Source organism: Myxine glutinosa, unplaced genomic scaffold, assembly GCF_964187855.1.
Source record: "Myxine glutinosa unplaced genomic scaffold, kmMyxGlut1.1 SCAFFOLD_1193, whole genome shotgun sequence".
NCBI classification, from domain to species: Eukaryota; Metazoa; Chordata; class Myxini; order Myxiniformes; family Myxinidae; genus Myxine; species Myxine glutinosa.
In genome coordinates, this window is record NW_027617288.1 from 68788 (window position 1) to 85000 (window position 16213).

The window sequence follows — 16213 nt, forward strand, 5'->3', positions numbered from 1 at the left end:
TCGTTCCCGCCAGTACGTCCAACAAGCAGTCCGCGGGCCGGGGCCCCGCGCTGCTTGCCACAAACGGTACGTCCATTCACACGTACAGAAAATGCTGCCTTTCTCTGCGGTTCGGAGGGCAGGTTTTCCGATGGTCGTTCGTCACTGCCGACGTGCCTATGGCACTGCTCGGCGCGGACTTCCTGTGTGCCAATGGTCTACTGGTGGACGTCAAGCACAGAAGGCTTGTCCAGGCTGAGACATTCAGCTCGCTCGCTTGCGCGCTGCCCGCCTCGTTGAGCAGCTCCCGGAGCGGCTCATCGAGCGGCTCGCCGGGCGGCTTGCTGAGCGGTTCGGTTCCGGCCAGGTTCATCTGTATGCTTCCGGCAGCGAACAAATTCACCCGCCTCCTCGCGGGTTTCCCGGCCCTCACGCGGCCCACCTTCTCGGCGGGGGCCGTCAAGCACGGGGTGGAACACCACATCCCCACCGCCGGGCCACCGGTCTACGCCTGGGCACGCCGCCTCGAGCCGACGAAGCTCGCCGTACCTAAAGCGGAGTTCGCTACGCTGGAGCGGCTCGGCATCGTGCGGCGCTCCGAGAGTGCTTGGGCGTCGCCGCTTCACATCGTGCCAAAGCCCGGCGGGGGATGGCGACCATGCGGGGACTACCGGCGCCTCAACGACGCCACCACCCCCGACCGCTACCCCGTCCCCCACATCCAGGACTTCTCCACCCGGTTGGCGGGCATGTCCTTCTTTTCGAAGGTGGACCTCATACGCGGCTACCATCAGGTCCCCGTCAGGCCGGAGGACATCCCGAAGACGGCGGTCATCACGCCGTTCGGCCTTTTCGAATTTCTTCGGATGCCCTTCGGTTTGAAGAATGCGGCTCAGGCGTTCCAGCGCCTAATGGACAGCGTCTTGCGCGACTTGGATTTCGTCTACGTGTACCTGGACGACATCCTCGTCGCCAGCGCATCCCGCGAAGAGCACCTACACCATCTCCGCACGCTCTTCGAACGTCTGGGCCAGCATGGCCTCATCGTGAACCCCGCCAAGTGCCGGTTCGGCATCGCCGACATCGACTTTTTGGGGCACTGCGTCACCAGGCACGGGGCCGTCCCCCTACCGGCCAAGGTGGAGGCGGTGAAGGGGTTTCCGCGCCCCCGCACGATCAAGGGGCTCCAGGAGTTCCTGGGCATGGTAAACTTTTACCATCGGTTCCTGCCCCGCATCGCCCAGCTCCTGCGCCCCTTGCACGAGGCCCTCCGGGGCAAGCCGGGCAAAGGTGACGTTACCTGGACCGAGCAGATGGACGCGGCGTTCGCGGGCGTGAAGCTCGCCTTGGCTAACGCCACCATGCTCGCGCACCAGGCGCCCGATGCACCGATCGCCCTCACCACCGACGCCTCGGACTACGCGGTGGGTACGGTGCACAAGCAATGGGTGCGTGGTGCCTGGCAACCGTTGGCGTTCTTCAGCCGGCAGCTTCGCCCGCCCGAACGCCGCTATAGTACCTTCGACCGCGAGTTGCTCGGGCTTCACCTGGCGGTCAGGCACTTCCACCATCTGCTCGAGGTCCATGCGTTCACGGCCTTCGTCGACCACAAGCCACTGGTTTTCGCGATGGGCAAGGTCGCCGAGCCGTGGTCGGCCCGGCAGCAGCGTCACCTCTCGGCCGTGTCCGAGTACACGACGGACATCCGGCACGTCGCGGGGAAGGACAACCCGGTGGTGGATTGCCTTTCCCGGTCCGTCGCCCACGCAGTCCACCTTGGCATCGACTATGCCTGGATGGCGGCGGACCAGGCCGCCGACCCCGGCGTCCAGGCCTTGCGGACCGCCGTCACGGGCCTCCGCGTCACCGAGGTGCCGTTCGATGGCGCGGCCCTCTTGTGTGACATCTCCCTCGGGCGGCCTCGCCCCATCGTGCCCGCGGGCTGGCAGCGCCAGGTTTTTGACGCCATCCACGGCCTGTCCCACCCGGGCACAAAGGCCTCCCAGAGGTTGGTCGCCGACAAGTTTGTCTGGCATGGCCTCCGGAAGGCCGTCCGCGGCTGGACCAGGACGTGCCTCGCGTGCCAGCGCGCGAAGGTGCACCGGCACACCCAGGCCCCAATGGCCCCGTTTACGGTGCCGGCACGTAGGTTCGACCACGTGCACGTGGACCTGGTGGGACCTCTGCCCCCCTCGCGGGGCTTCACCCATGTCCTCACCATGGTGGACCGCACCACCCGGTGCCTGGAGGCCGTGCCTTTGGCGGCAACGACGGCGGCGGACATCGCGCAGGCGTTCATCGCCACCTGGGTCGCCCGGTTCGGCGCCCCCTCGGACATCTCGTCCGACCGTGGCCCCCAGTTCACCTCGGAGCTCTGGGGGGCGGTCGCGCGGGGGCTCGGGGTCCAGCTGCACCGAACCACGGCCTACCACCCCCAGGCCAACGGCCTGTGCGAGCGGTTCTACCGCTCGTTGAAGGCCGCGCTCCGGGCCACCCTCCGCGACGGCGGCTGGGTCGACAGGCTCCCCTGGGTCCTGCTGGGCCTCCGGACGGCGCCCAAGGACGACCTGCGCGCATCCGCGGCAGAGTTGGTCTTCGGACAGCCGCTGCGGGTGCCGGGCGAGTTCCTCCCCTACCCCACGGCACCATGGTCCGCGGCGCAGGAGCACTCCGCCCGGAGGTTCGCCCCGGTGCCGACGGCGCACCACGGGCACCCGCCTATGCACGTCGCCCCGGAGCTTCGCACCGCGGAGTACGTCTTCGTCCGGCACGACGCCCACCGGACACCACTGCGGCCCCCGTACGACGGGCCTTTCCGCGGGCTGGAGACCGGGGTGAAACATTTCACCTTGGACATCGGCGGCACACCCGACCGCGTCTTGGTGGATCGCCTCAAGCCGGCCCACCTCGACGTGGACCACCCACCGCCGGTGGCTCGGCCCCCGCGTCAGGGCCGCCCCCCTGCGGGCGGACCCCCGGCACCGCCCAGGCCCGCCGGCACGCAGCCCCCCGGTCCTGCACCCATCCCGGGTGCAACCGGAGGCATCCCTGCACCCCGGACGCCGCCAGTCGCCAGAGGGCGCTTCGGCCGGGTCATCCGGTTGCCCCACAAACTGGCCCTCCAGGTGCACGGGAATTCTGGGGGAGCGCGTGTGGCGGACACGAAAGCTCACTGGCGTGAGGGCATCATTCCACGCACCAAGTGGGCGGCGGCCACGCCCGAGGGGTAGGCGTGGCCGCGGGATATACACCGGGCGCGCAGCCCGAAGCGCTCCAGTGCGGATGAGTGAGCAATGAATAAAGAGCTCGATGATAACCAAAGCGTTGTGGCCTACCTTTGTTCAACGTGTGTGCTCCCGCACCACAGAACCATGATTGTCATGGGGCCCGCAAGGCTAACCCCCGCTCTCGCGGGTAAAATGGCCTTAAAACGATTATTCATTCATTTTTTTTGTACCTCCACCCAGATCATTCTATCCTCTTCAACTTTAAGTATCAAACAAGCCCGGCTCGGCCACTGTGAGACTTTGAGTCTTGTTTTTTAAACTTTTTTTTTTTTTTGGACAAAGACATTGTCTCTTTCTTCTTGTTTTTTCCTACCCTGGTATTTTTCCCACGAGCTTCCACTCATCTTGATCATGTCGATGAAACACCATTCCACCTGTTTGAGTGACATACATGTCTGTACAATTTAATACAGGTGAAATGGTGTCATCCCACCCCTCACCTCTTCTCGTTAAACATTTCCTGTCCTTCCCTCCTCTCCCCTACTTCCTTTTTCTTTTTTGCTCCCCTTCCTCAACACCTTTCTATCACTCCCTCCCTCCATCCTGTGCACATGTCATGTAGAACCACCCAATTTCCCATCCACGTCACCTTTCTCTTCGACCCTTCAGTAATACTCACCTGTCTCTCCTTCCTTTAAGTAATACTCACCTGTCTTTCCTTCGTTTTGAGTAATATTCACCAGTCTCACCTTCCCATCGTGATACTCACCTTTTCATGACCGATCTCTCTCCCCCTAACAGTTCCTCAGCTCCAGTTCTCCTCCACCTCCATCCCCCCCTTTTTCCTCATCGTCTTCGCTCGTGTCTCAATCCTACTCTGCTTCTTCGCACACTCCCTGGATTCCACGCACTCTTCCTTTTCCTCCAACTTCAACTCCCTCTTGTGTGCCTCCATGGGGCTCAACAACAAGGGGACCCGGAAGAATGGCTGCGTCCCCGCTGGCTCTGCCCGACCATGATTCAACAGAAACGTACTTGCTCTGACCTGCATGTACGTCTTTTTGCCAGGTTCCGTCTGGAATTCAGGGATTGTGTAACTTGCTTTAATTAATCAACAACCTGTGTACACCTGGCTGTCATAGCTAGTGGGCAGACCGTGTGCTGTTGAGATCACAAAATGTGAGGATGATCAGTGTTGGAATTTTCACTTCTTTACGCCATCATAAAATCTGTGATGCAAGACCCTTCCCTTTGTCTTTCATTCTCTTCCCAGGTCACTTCCATTGGCATCCGTTGACTGAGAGCAAAGCTGTCCGTGAAAGCAGGTGGAACCAGTCAGACGGTTTTGTATCCCTGGTGGACACAAATATGGAAAAGCTGCTTCGGAAATGGCCGCGGGATTGAAGGATTGGACGTCGTGTGACCGGGGTCGGAAGCAACAAATGCTGTTAGGTGCATCGCCCGGGAACGAGGCGACGATGACGCAATGTCGAGGCCTTGTTTTGACCACTGGTGTCCGTGATTTGTTGAAACGCATGTGATGTAAATGTTTCACACCCAATCAAGGACCAGGAAAAGACAAGACAAGGCCATGTGCAATATTGGCTACAACGTACAACACATGAGATGGGACAATGGGTACAAACTATGGGACAATGGATACAACACGTGGGACAATGGGTGCAACATGTGGGGCAATGGGTACAACACGTGGGACAATGGGTACAACACGGGGGCAATGGGTACAACACGGGGGGCAAGGGGTACAACACGTGGGGCAAGGCTTACAACACGTGGGGCAAGGGGTACAACACGTGGGGCAAGGGGTACAACACGTGGGGCAAGGGGTACAACACGTGGGGCAAGGGGTACAACACGTGGGGCAAGGGGTACAACACGTGGGGCAAGGGGTACAACACGTGGGGCAAGGGGTACAACACGTGGGGCAAGGGGTACAACACGTGGGGCAAGGGGTACAACACGTGGGGCAAGGGGTACAACACGTGGGGCAAGGGGTACAACACGTGGGGCAAGGGGTACAACACGTGGGGCAAGGGGTACAACACGGGGGGCAAGGGGTACAACACGTGGGGCAAGGGGTACAACACGGGCGGCAAGGGGTACAACACGTGGGGCAAAGGGTTCCACACGTGGGGCAAGGGGTAAAACACGGGGGCAATGTGTACAACACGGGGGCAATGGGTACAACACGGGGGCAATGGGTACAACACGGGGGCAATGCGTTCCACACGTGGGGCAAGGGGTAAAACACGGGGACAATGGGTACAACCCGTGGGACAATGGGTACAACCCGTGGGACAATGGGTACAACCCGTGGGACAATGGGTACAACTTGTGGGACAATGGGTACAACTTGCGATGAGAAAGAGGAGGGTGAGGTAGAGGAGGAGGAGGTACTCCAACTTGGCACTCAAGTCCCAGGACTGGATTCCAACTTGGCACTCATGTCCCAGGACGGGATTCCAACTTGGCACTCATGTCCCAGGACGGGATTCCAACTTGGCACTCATGTCCCAGGACGGGATTCCAACTTGGCACTCAAGTCCCAGGACGGGATTCCAACTTGGCACTCAAGTCCCAGGACGGGATTCCAACTTGGCACTCAAGTCCCAGGACGGGATTCCAACTTGGCACTCATGTCCCAGGACGGGATTCCAACTTGGCATTCATGTCCCAGGACGGGATTCCAACTTGGCACTCAAGTCCCAGGACGGGATTCCAACTTGGCACTCATGTCCCAGGACGGGATTCCAACTTGGCACTCAAGTCCCAGGACGGGATTCCAACTTGGCACTCATGTCCCAGGACGGGATTCCAACTTGGCATTCATGTCCCAGGACGGGATTCCAACTTGGCACTCAAGTCCCAGGACGGGATTCCAACTTGGCACTCATGTCCCAGGACGGGATTCCAACTTGGCACTCAAGTCCCAGGACGGGATTCACCCTGAATAAAATGCCCTTTAATGTCAACTCCGTTTCGGAAGGACTTTATGAACATTTCCTTTGGAACTTTCAACCGTTTAATGTTAGTGAAAACATATTGAAGCACGAGGTCCAACCACGACACCCAAGGCCGCGGGTCTTTAAGGGTCATGCATGTTCTTAGCGTCACGTGACTTCTATCATTGTTTTCTCAATGGTCCGTGTGATCTGGTTTGCTATGGGATCACCCATCGTCTGTTTTGCCAGATCGACCTCTCAATCTAATCACATCGACCCCTTCATCTCCTCACATCGACCCCTTCATCTCCTCACATTGACCCCTTCAACTCCTCACATTGACCCCTTCATCTCCTCACATCGACCCCTTCATCTCCTCACATTGACCCCTTCATCTCCTCACATTGACCCCTTCATCTCCTCACATTGACCCCTTCATCTCCTCACATTGCCCCCTTCATCTCCTCACATTGCCCCCTTCATCTCCTCACATTGCCCCCTTCATCTCCTCACATTGCCCCCTTCAACTCCTCACATTGACCCCTTCATCTCCTCACATTGACCCCTTCATCTCCTCACATTGACCCCTTCATCTCCTCACATTGACCCCTTCATCTCCTCACATTGACCCCTTCATCTCCTCACATTTCCCCCTTCATCTCCTCACATTGCCCCCTTCATCTCCTCACATTGCCCCCTTCATCTCCTCACATTGACCCCTTCATCTCCTCACATTGACCCCTTCATCTCCTCACATTGACCCCTTCATCTCCTCACATTGACCCCTTCATCTCCTCACATTGCCCCCTTCATCTCCTCACATTGCCCCCTTCATCTCCTCACATTGACCCCTTCATCTCCTCACATCGACCCCTTCATCTCCTCACATTGACCCCTTCATCTCCTCACATTGACCCCTCCATTTCATCACATCGACCCCTTCATCTCCTCACATTGCCCCCTTCATCTCCTCACATTGACCCCTTCATCTCCTCACATCGACCCCTTCATCTCCTCACATCGACCCCTCCATTTCATCACATCGACCCCTTCATCTCCTCACATCGACCCCTTCATCTCCTCACATCGACCCCTTCATCTCCTCACATCGACCCCTTCATCTCCTCACATCGACCCCTCCATTTCATCACATCGATTGGAGTTTCACTTATTGCTTGGATTCAAACATGTTTTCACCCCGTTTTATCTGCTTGTCTTTGTTTACAGAATGTTTATTCGTTTTCTTTATAAAAGCGACTTGTTCACCAAGGGAACCTTCAACCCAGTGCTTCTTCCCTCGTCTTCCTTTTCTTTGTTTATTGTTCTCAGCGATTGTAATATGGTTCTGTTTGTGGAACATTATTTCTAATCCGCAATGAAGGATGGAGACGAGTCTGATGATGATCCCTGAGTAAACGATCAAGCACGTGCATATCACAGTACCAGTGTGTCCCACAGTACCAGTGTGTCCCACAGTACCAGTGTGTCCCACAGTACCAGTGTGTCCCACAATACCAGTGTGTCCCACAGTACCAGTGTGTCCCACAATACCAGTGTGTCCCACAGTGCCAGTGTGTCCCACAGTGCCAGTGTGTCCCACAGTGCCAGTGTGTCCCACAGTGCCAGTGTGTCCCACAGTACCAGTGTGTCCCACAGTACCAGTGTGTATCACAGTACCAGTGTGTCCCACAGTACCAGTGTGTCCCACAGTACCAGTGTGTATCACAGTACCAGTGTGTCCCACAGTACCAGTGTGTCCCACAGTGCCAGTGTGTCCCACAGTACCAGTGTGTCCCACAGTACCAGTGTGTATCACAGTACCAGTGTGTCCCACAGTACCAGTGTGTCCCACAGTACCAGTGTGTCCCACAGTACCAGTGTGTCCCACAGTGCCAGTGTGTCCCACAGTGCCAGTGTGTCCCACAGTGCCAGTGTGTCCCACAGTACCAGTGTGTATCACAGTACCAGTGTGTATCACAGTACCAGTGTGTCCCACAGTACCAGTGTGTCCCACAGTACCAGTGTGTATCACAGTACCAGTGTGTCCCACAGTGCCAGTGTGTCCCACAGTGCCAGTGTGTCCCACAGTACCAGTGTGTATCACAGTACCAGTGTGTCCCACAGTACCAGTGTGTCCCACAGTACCAGTGTGTATCACAGTACCAGTGTGTCCCACAGTACCAGTGTGTCCCACAGTACCAGTGTGTCCCACAGTACCAGTGTGTCCCACAGTGCCAGTGTGTATCACAGTACCAGTGTGTCCCACAGTACCAGTGTGTATCACAGTACCAGTGTGTCCCACAATACCAGTGTGTCCCACAGTACCAGCGTGTACCACAATACCTGAGCATCCATCCGTGTGTTCTGTTGAAATGCAAACACTATCCTCGGACCTCGAGATAAGCACTTTATGATTGAAGGAAAGAAAAATGGATGTTTCTTCAGAAACCCGTTACCATTGTAAATGACAGCGCACACGAGGGTGGAACAAACGGCCTCGTCGTGCGTACCCAAGATCTTTCCTTCATTCGGCCAAAGGTCGTGAGGGTTATGGGATGGAATGGGGAGCGAACCGGACCGGATCAAGTCCGAGATTGAGGTGAACGTGAGGGGTGAGAATCGTGAGATTGAGGTGAGGGTGAGGAGTGAGATTGACGTGAACGTGAGGGGTGAGATTGACGTGAACGTGAGGAGTGAGATTGAGGTGAGGGTGAGGAGTGAGATTGACGTGAACGTGAGAGGTGAGATTGACGTGAGGGGTGAGGAGTGAGATTGACGTGAACGTGAGCAGTGAGATTGACGTGAATGTGAGTGAGATTGACGTGAATGTGAGGAGTGAGATTGAGGTGAGGGTGAGGAGTGAGATTGACGTGAACGTGAGAGGTGAGATTGACGTGAGGGGTGAGGAGTGAGATTGACGTGAACGTGAGCAGTGAGATTGACGTGAACGCGAGGGATGAGATTGACGTGAGGAGTGAGATTGACGTGAACGTGAGGAGTGACATGAACGTGAAGGTTGTAGCGGTTACCGCTGGATGCACACAATCGCCTTGCACCGGCCAGAACACGGGCAGACGCGCCTCTCCCGGGCATGCCCGGACTCACTGTTCCCGGGCACGCCCGCTCTCGCCTTTCCAGGGCTCGCCCAGAGCGTCCGGGCATGCCCGCTATCGCCTTTCCAGGGCTCGCCCAGAGCGTCCGGGCATGCCCGCTATCGCCTTTCCAGGGCTCGCCCAGAGCGTCCGGGCATGCCCGCTATCGCCTTTTCAGGGCTCGCCCAGAGCGTCCGGGCATGCCCGCTCTCGCCTTTCCAGGGCTCGCCCAGAGCGTCCGGGCATGCCCGCTATCGCCTTTCCAGGGCTCGCCCAGAGCGTCCGGGCATGCCCGCTATCGCCTTTCCAGGGCTCGCCCAGAGCGTCCGGGCATGCCCGCTATCGCCTTTTCAGGGCTCGCCCAGAGCGTCCGGGCATGCCCGCTCTCGCCTTTCCAGGGCTCGCCCAGAGCGTCCGGGCACGCCCAGCCTCGACTTGCCAGGCCGCAGCCAAACACGCCCGGACAGGTCCAGACTCGCCTTTCCAAGGCTCGCCCTTGACACCCGGGCATGCCCGGTATAGCTTTTGCCGGGCAAACTTCCCGACATAAATCTGTATATATATTGCTGCCCGATAAACGGGCTTGTCAGAATACCTGAGCTGTTTTGTTTCAATAAAGCAACTCGGACGAATTCCGTCTTTGGTCGCGTCAATTCTTTCGACTCGCGTTGGAGCGCAGTTCCTTCATTGGTGACCTACCGACATGGATACGGCAGTGACGCTTAAACTGCCTACCTTCTGGGAGGCTCACGCGGCTGTTTGGTTCACTCAGGCGGACTCTCAGTTCGCCCTGCGAGGCATCACCGCGGACGACACCCGCTTCCACCATGTTGTGGCGGCGCTCGGTTCCGCCACCGCGGCCCGCGCCTTGAGCCTCCTCGAGCACCCGCCGGCTGCTGACAAATACGACGCGCTGAAGACACTCCTCCTCGACGCTTTCGCCCTCTCACCGGCAGCACGCGCACGGCGCCTGCTCGCTCTGCCCGAGCTCGGCGACACGCGCCCGTCAGAGCACATGGACTATATGCTCTCGTTGCTCAGTGAGCACTCTCCGGATTTTCTGTTCCGCGAGCTGTTCCTTCGCCAGCTGCCTCACCCGGTACGCCTCGCCCTGGCTGGCACGTTGATCACGGATTCCCGCGCCCTCGCCAGGGAAGCCGATAAGATCTCCTCGGCGGGCCAGCACATCGGCGCGATTACCTGGAGCCCGCCGCCGTCCGAGGCGACGCCCACGACACCCGAGCGCCCTGCGCGGTTGGAGGCCGAACTGCCGGTGCAACTGGCGGCCGCCACGCCGCACCGCCGCACTTCCGACACGACGGCCGGGGCCTCCACCTGACCGGGCGTGGTGTTATTACCACGCCAGGTTCGGACACGAGGCTCGGACGTGTGCCGGCCCCCGTGCACTTTCGGTAGGTCGGGAAACGGCCGGGCCGGCGTTCATTCCCAGCCATGAGCGCCGGCCACTCGGGCAACTTGCTGTTTATTCGGGACAAAGCGTCTGGGCGGCGTTTCCTGTGTGACACCGGCGCCCAACTGAGCGTCATACCCGCCTCCGAGCAGGACAGGCGGGACGCCGTTTGCGGCCCCTCTTTGGTCGCTGCTAATGGCTCGGCCATACGCACTTTCGGCCCACGCGTCGTCACCCTCTGCTTCGGCAGCCAGCGTTTTCAATGGACTTTTGTGACCGCCTGCGTCCCCATGGCTTTGCTGGGCGCCGACTTCCTCTGTGCGCACGGGCTGCTGGTCGACATCAAACGTCGTCGCCTTGTCAACGCCGAGACCTTCAGCTCCCTGGCGTGCATGATGAGCAGCTCCGTGCCGACCGAACTGGCGTGTGCCCTCCCGGCAGCGAACGAGTTCGCTCGCCTGCTCGTGGAATTCCCGGCCCTCACGCGGCCGACGTTTTCGGCCGTCGCGGTGCGGCACAGGATCGAGCACCACATACCCACTACGGGCCCGCCGGTCTACGCCAGGGCCCGCCGCCTCGACCCGGCCAAGCTCGCCGTGGCGAAGGCCGAGTTCGACGCGTTGGAGCACCTCGGCATCGTGCGGCGCTCCGATAGCGCGTGGGCCTTGCCACTGCACATCGTGCCAAAGCCGGGGGGTGGATGGCGCCCGTGTGGCGACTACCGCCATCTCAACGACGCTACCACCCCCGACAGGTACCCGATCCCGCATATTCAGGACTTTTCCGCCCGTTTGGCGGGACGGGTCATCTTTTCGAAAATTGACCTGATACGGGGCTACCACCAGGTACCTGTCCGGGCGGCCGACGTCCCGAAGACGGCCGTCATCACGCCGTTCGGCCTGTTCGAATTTTTGCGGATGCCGTTTGGCCTCAAGAACGCGGCCCAGGCGTTCCAGCGCTTGATGGACGGCGTGCTGCGCGACCTGCCGTTTCTTTTCGTCTATCTGGACGATATCCTCGTCGCCAGTACGTCCCGCGCCGAGCACCTCCTCCACCTCCGAACACTGTTCGGTCGCCTCAGCGAGCACGGCTTAATTGTCAACCCGGTCAAATGCCACTTCGGCGCGACGACCGTTGACTTTTTGGGCCACCGCATCACCAAGACCGGGGCCGTGCCGCTGCCGACCAAGGTCGAGGCCATCACCACGTTCCCGCGTCCCCGTTCCATCAAGGCCCTCCAAGAGTTCCTCGGCATGGTGAATTTTTATCACCGATTCGTGCCCAGCGCTGCTCAGCTCATGCGGCCCCTTTACGAGGCCCTCCGGGGCAAGCCGGCCAAGCATGACATTGTTTGGTCCGCGGCCATGGACGCGGCCTTCGCCAGCGCCAAACGGGCCCTCGCCGACGCAACGCTGCTGGCTCACCCGGTGCTCAACGCGCCCATCGCCCTCACTACGGACGCCTCCAACTACGCGGTGGGCGCCGTCCATGAGCAATGGGTGGACGGGGTTTGGCAGCCACTCGCTTTTTTCAGCCGGCAACTCCGGCCGAACGAGTTAAACTACAGCACGTTCGACCGCGAGCTGCTCGGGCTATTCCTGGCCGTTCGCCATTTCCGACACCTCCTGGAGGGCCGCCCGTTCACGGCTTTCGTCGACCACAAGCCGTTGGTCTACGCAATGGCTAAGGTCACGGAGCCGTGGTCGGCCCGCCAGCAGCGTCACCTCTCCGCCGTGTTGGAGTTCACCACGGACATCCGGCACGTCGCCGGCAAAGACAACGCCGTGGCCGACTGTCTTTCTCGGGCCAGCGCGAACGCGGTCCACCTCGGCGTGGACTTCGCGCTCATGGCGGCCGACCAGACCACCGACGCCTCGGTGCAGGCACTCCGTGCGGTGGACACGGGCCTCCGCCTGGCCGACATTCCCTTCGCGGGCACCGTCCTGCTCTGCGACGTCTCCCAGGGCCAGCCTCGCCCCATCGTGTCCGTTTCCTGGCAGCGCCGCATCTTCGCCTCCATCCACGGCCTTTCTCACCCGGGCCGGAAAGCTTCTCAGAAGCTGGTGTCGGCGCGTTTCGTCTGGCACGGCCTTCGACGAAACATCCGCGACTGGGCCAACGCCTGCACGGCCTGCCAGCGGGTCAAGGTCCACCGCCACACCCAGGCCCCGCTGGCACCTTTCGCTGTGCCTGAACGGCGTTTCGACCACGTCCACGTGGACCTGGTGGGTCCCCTGCCCCCCTCGCGGGGGTTCACCCACCTGCTCACCATGGTGGACAGGACCACCAGGTGGCCGGAGGCCGTGCCCCTCGCCTCCACCACCACCGCCGACGTGGCGCAGGCGTTCATCGCCACCTGGGTCGCGCGCTTCGGCGCACCAGCGGACATCTCGTCCGACCGCGGCCCACAGTTCACGTCTGAGCTTTGGGGCGCGGTCGCCCGTTCGTTGGGGGTCACGCTGCACCGCACCACGGCCTACCACCCCCAAGCCAACGGGTTGTGCGAGCGGTTTCACCGCTCCATGAAGGCCGCACTCATGGCCGGCCTTCAAGACGACGGTTGGGCCGACCGGCTGCCGTGGGTCCTTTTGGGCCTTCGCACGGCCCCCAAGGAAGACCTCCAGGCGTCCGCCGCCGAGCTCGTCTACGGCCAAACGCTCCGCGTCCCGGGCGAATTCGTGCCCGACGCTACCAGTCCCTGGTCCGCCGCTCGCCAGCGCTCGGACCTCCAGGAGGCCGCCCGACGATTTGCCCCCGTGCCGACGTCCCGCCACGGTGGCCCCCAGTCCTACGTCCCCCCGGCGCTTCGCACAGCGGAGTACGTCTTTGTGCGTCATGACGCGCACCGGGGGCCACTCCGGCCGCCGTACGACGGGCCCTTCCGGGTCCTGCGACGGGGCGACAAGTCTTTCATCGTCGACTTCGGCGGCCGGCCGGACCGGATTTCTGTGGACCGCCTCAAACCGTCGCACATGGACGTCGACCGACCACCACGGTTGGCCCTTCCTCCGCGGCGAGGCCGCCCCCCGTCCACAGTTCCCCCCGCTCGACCACCCACCACCACGTCGGACCCCTCCCCACGACCCTCCAGGGGTCGCTTCGGCCGGGTCATCCGGACCCCCCTTAAATTGACCCTGCCGGTGCAGGTCGATTCTGGAGGGGCATGTGTAGCGGTTACCGCTGGATGCACACAATCGCCTTGCACCGGCCAGAACACGGCCAGACGCGCCTCTCCCGGGCATGCCCGGACTCACTGTTCCCGGGCACGCCCGAACCTCCCGGGCACGCCCGGTCTCGTCTTTCCCGGGCATGCCCGCTCTCGCCTTTCCAGGGCTCGCCCAGAGCGTCCGGGCATGCCCGCTATCGCCTTTTCAGGGCTCGCCCAGAGCATCCGGACATGCCCGCTATCGCCTTTCCAGGGCTCGCCCAGAGCGTCCGGGCATGCCCGCTATCGCCTTTCCAGGGCTCGCCCAGAGCGCCCGGGCACGCCCAGCCTCGACTTGCCAGGCCGCAGCCAAACACGCCCGGGCAGGTCCAGACTCGCCTTTCCAAGGCTCGCCCTTGACACCCGGGCATGCCCGGTATAGCTTTTGCCGGGCAAACTTCCCGACATAAATGTGTATATATATTGCTGCCCGATAAACGGGCTTGTCAGAATACCTGAGCTGTTTTGTTTCAATAAAGCAACTCGGACGAATTCCGTCTTTGGTCGCGTCAATTCTTTCGACTCGCGTTGGAGCGCAGTTCCTTCAGGGTGAGCTTTGTGGAATGACGGATGAATAATCGTAAAGTGAGTTTCTCGATTGGATTCTCCCGTTTGTATTCACACGATGCACGATTGCCCCCTACGGGTTGTGGGAGCAGAGAGAGGCCAGCGTGGCGAAGGGTTCGGGTATCGGGGATTAGGGATTAAGAGGTGAGGAATTAGGGATGAGGGTTAAGAGGTGAGGAAGTAGGGATGAGGGTTAAGAGGTGAAGAAGTAGGGATGAGGGTTAAGAGGTGAGGAAGTAGGGATGAGGGTTAAGAGGTGAGGAAGTAGGGATGAGAATTAAGAGGTGAGGAATTAGGGATGAGGGTTAAGAGGTGAGGAAGTAGGGATGAGGGTTAAGAGGTGAGGAAGTAGGGTAGGGATGAGGGTTAAGAGGTGAGGAATTAGGGATGAGGGTTAAGAGGTGAGGAAGTAGGGATGAGGGTTAAGAGGTGAGGAAGTAGGGTAGGGATGAGGATTAAGAGGTGAGGAAGTAGGGATGAGGGTTAAGAGGTGAGGAAGTAGGGATGAGGGTTGAGGTGAGGAAGTAGGGATGAGGGTTAAGAGGTGAGGAAGTAGGGATGAGGGTTAAGAGGTGAGGAAGTAGGGATGAGGGTTAAGAGGTGAGGAATTAGGGATGAGGGTTAAGAGGTGAGGAATTAGGGTTGAGGGTTAAGAGGTGAGGAATTAGGGATGAGGGTTAAGAGGTGAGGAATTAGGGGTGAGGGTTAAGAGGTGAGGAATTAGGGATGAGGGTTAAGAGGTGAGGAATTAGGGATGAGGGTTAAGAGGTGAGGAATTAGGGATGAGGGTTAAGAGGTGAGGAATTAGGGGTGAGGGTTAAGAGGTGAGGAATTAGGGATGAGGGTTAAGAGGTGAGGAATTAGGGATGAGGGTTAAGAGGTGAGGAAGTAGGGATGAGGGTTAAGAGGTGAGGAATTAGGGATGAGGGTTAAGAGGTGAGGAATTAGGGATGAGGGTTAAGAGGTGAGGAATTAGGGGTGAGGGTTAAGAGGTGAGGAATGGGATTAGTTTGTTTGTGCACTGTTTGCAGTTTTGGACATGTTCACGTTGTCATGACTACCCGATCAATTGCCTGTGACTGATGATTTATGCTTTTGGCATCCAACGCGTCCATTGCTCACCTCGTCCTCGACCTTCCCATGGTTGGGTGGAGCCGCACGGAAGTTTACCTGGGACAATGATCTGGACACGTCGAGCCTTCTCAATAAAAAAACAAAAACAAACCTGATTGTTCGTCGTTTTCGTCTTTGTTCATCCTTTTTCTTTTGTTATTTTAACGTTTTAAATGTATTCCGTGGTTCTGATGATGTGGAAGGTAAGACATCTTCCAAACACCACAACCGCAATATCAACCCACAGCGAAAGAGGCACGTGTTAAACACAACCTGGTGCTCTCGCATTGGTGTGCAGTGTCGGGGATTGGTTTATTTATTACGTACGCACGTAATCTTTTTCATTAATAAATAATTCAAAAGTGTGTGTGTGTGTCTGTGTGTGTGTGTGTGTGTGTGTGTGTGTGTGTGTGTGTGTGTGTGTGTGTGTGTGTGTGTGTGTGTGTGTGTGTGTATTGTAGCAACAACAACTCAAATAATTTTGTAACTAGTGGAACATCCACGGAAGGGAGGATGTGGTGTATGGATAGAGTGTACCATTATGGATGGCATAGGGGAGCGGAGCGCTCATGGGATCTTCTTCTTCCGTTAAGCTCCAATTTTTTCTCTTTAAGTTAAGTCCAATCAGTCCTCTCTGTTCGAAGTGCTCAGGCCAT

The 16213-nt window shown here is 59.0% G+C and overlaps 1 protein-coding gene across 1 annotated transcript in view; it reads left to right on the top strand.

Moving 5' to 3' along the window:
• The window catches only part of LOC137439857 (uncharacterized), a 59629-nt gene extending 54694 nt beyond the window's left edge, over positions 1-4935 (top strand). The window contains exon 8 of the mRNA XM_068136020.2: positions 4480-4935. Within this exon, the coding sequence (XP_067992121.1) occupies positions 4480-4503 (24 nt within the window). The 3' untranslated portion in view covers positions 4504-4935. The remainder of the gene's footprint in view (positions 1-4479) is intronic.
• Positions 4936-16213: the final 11278 nt, after the last annotated feature.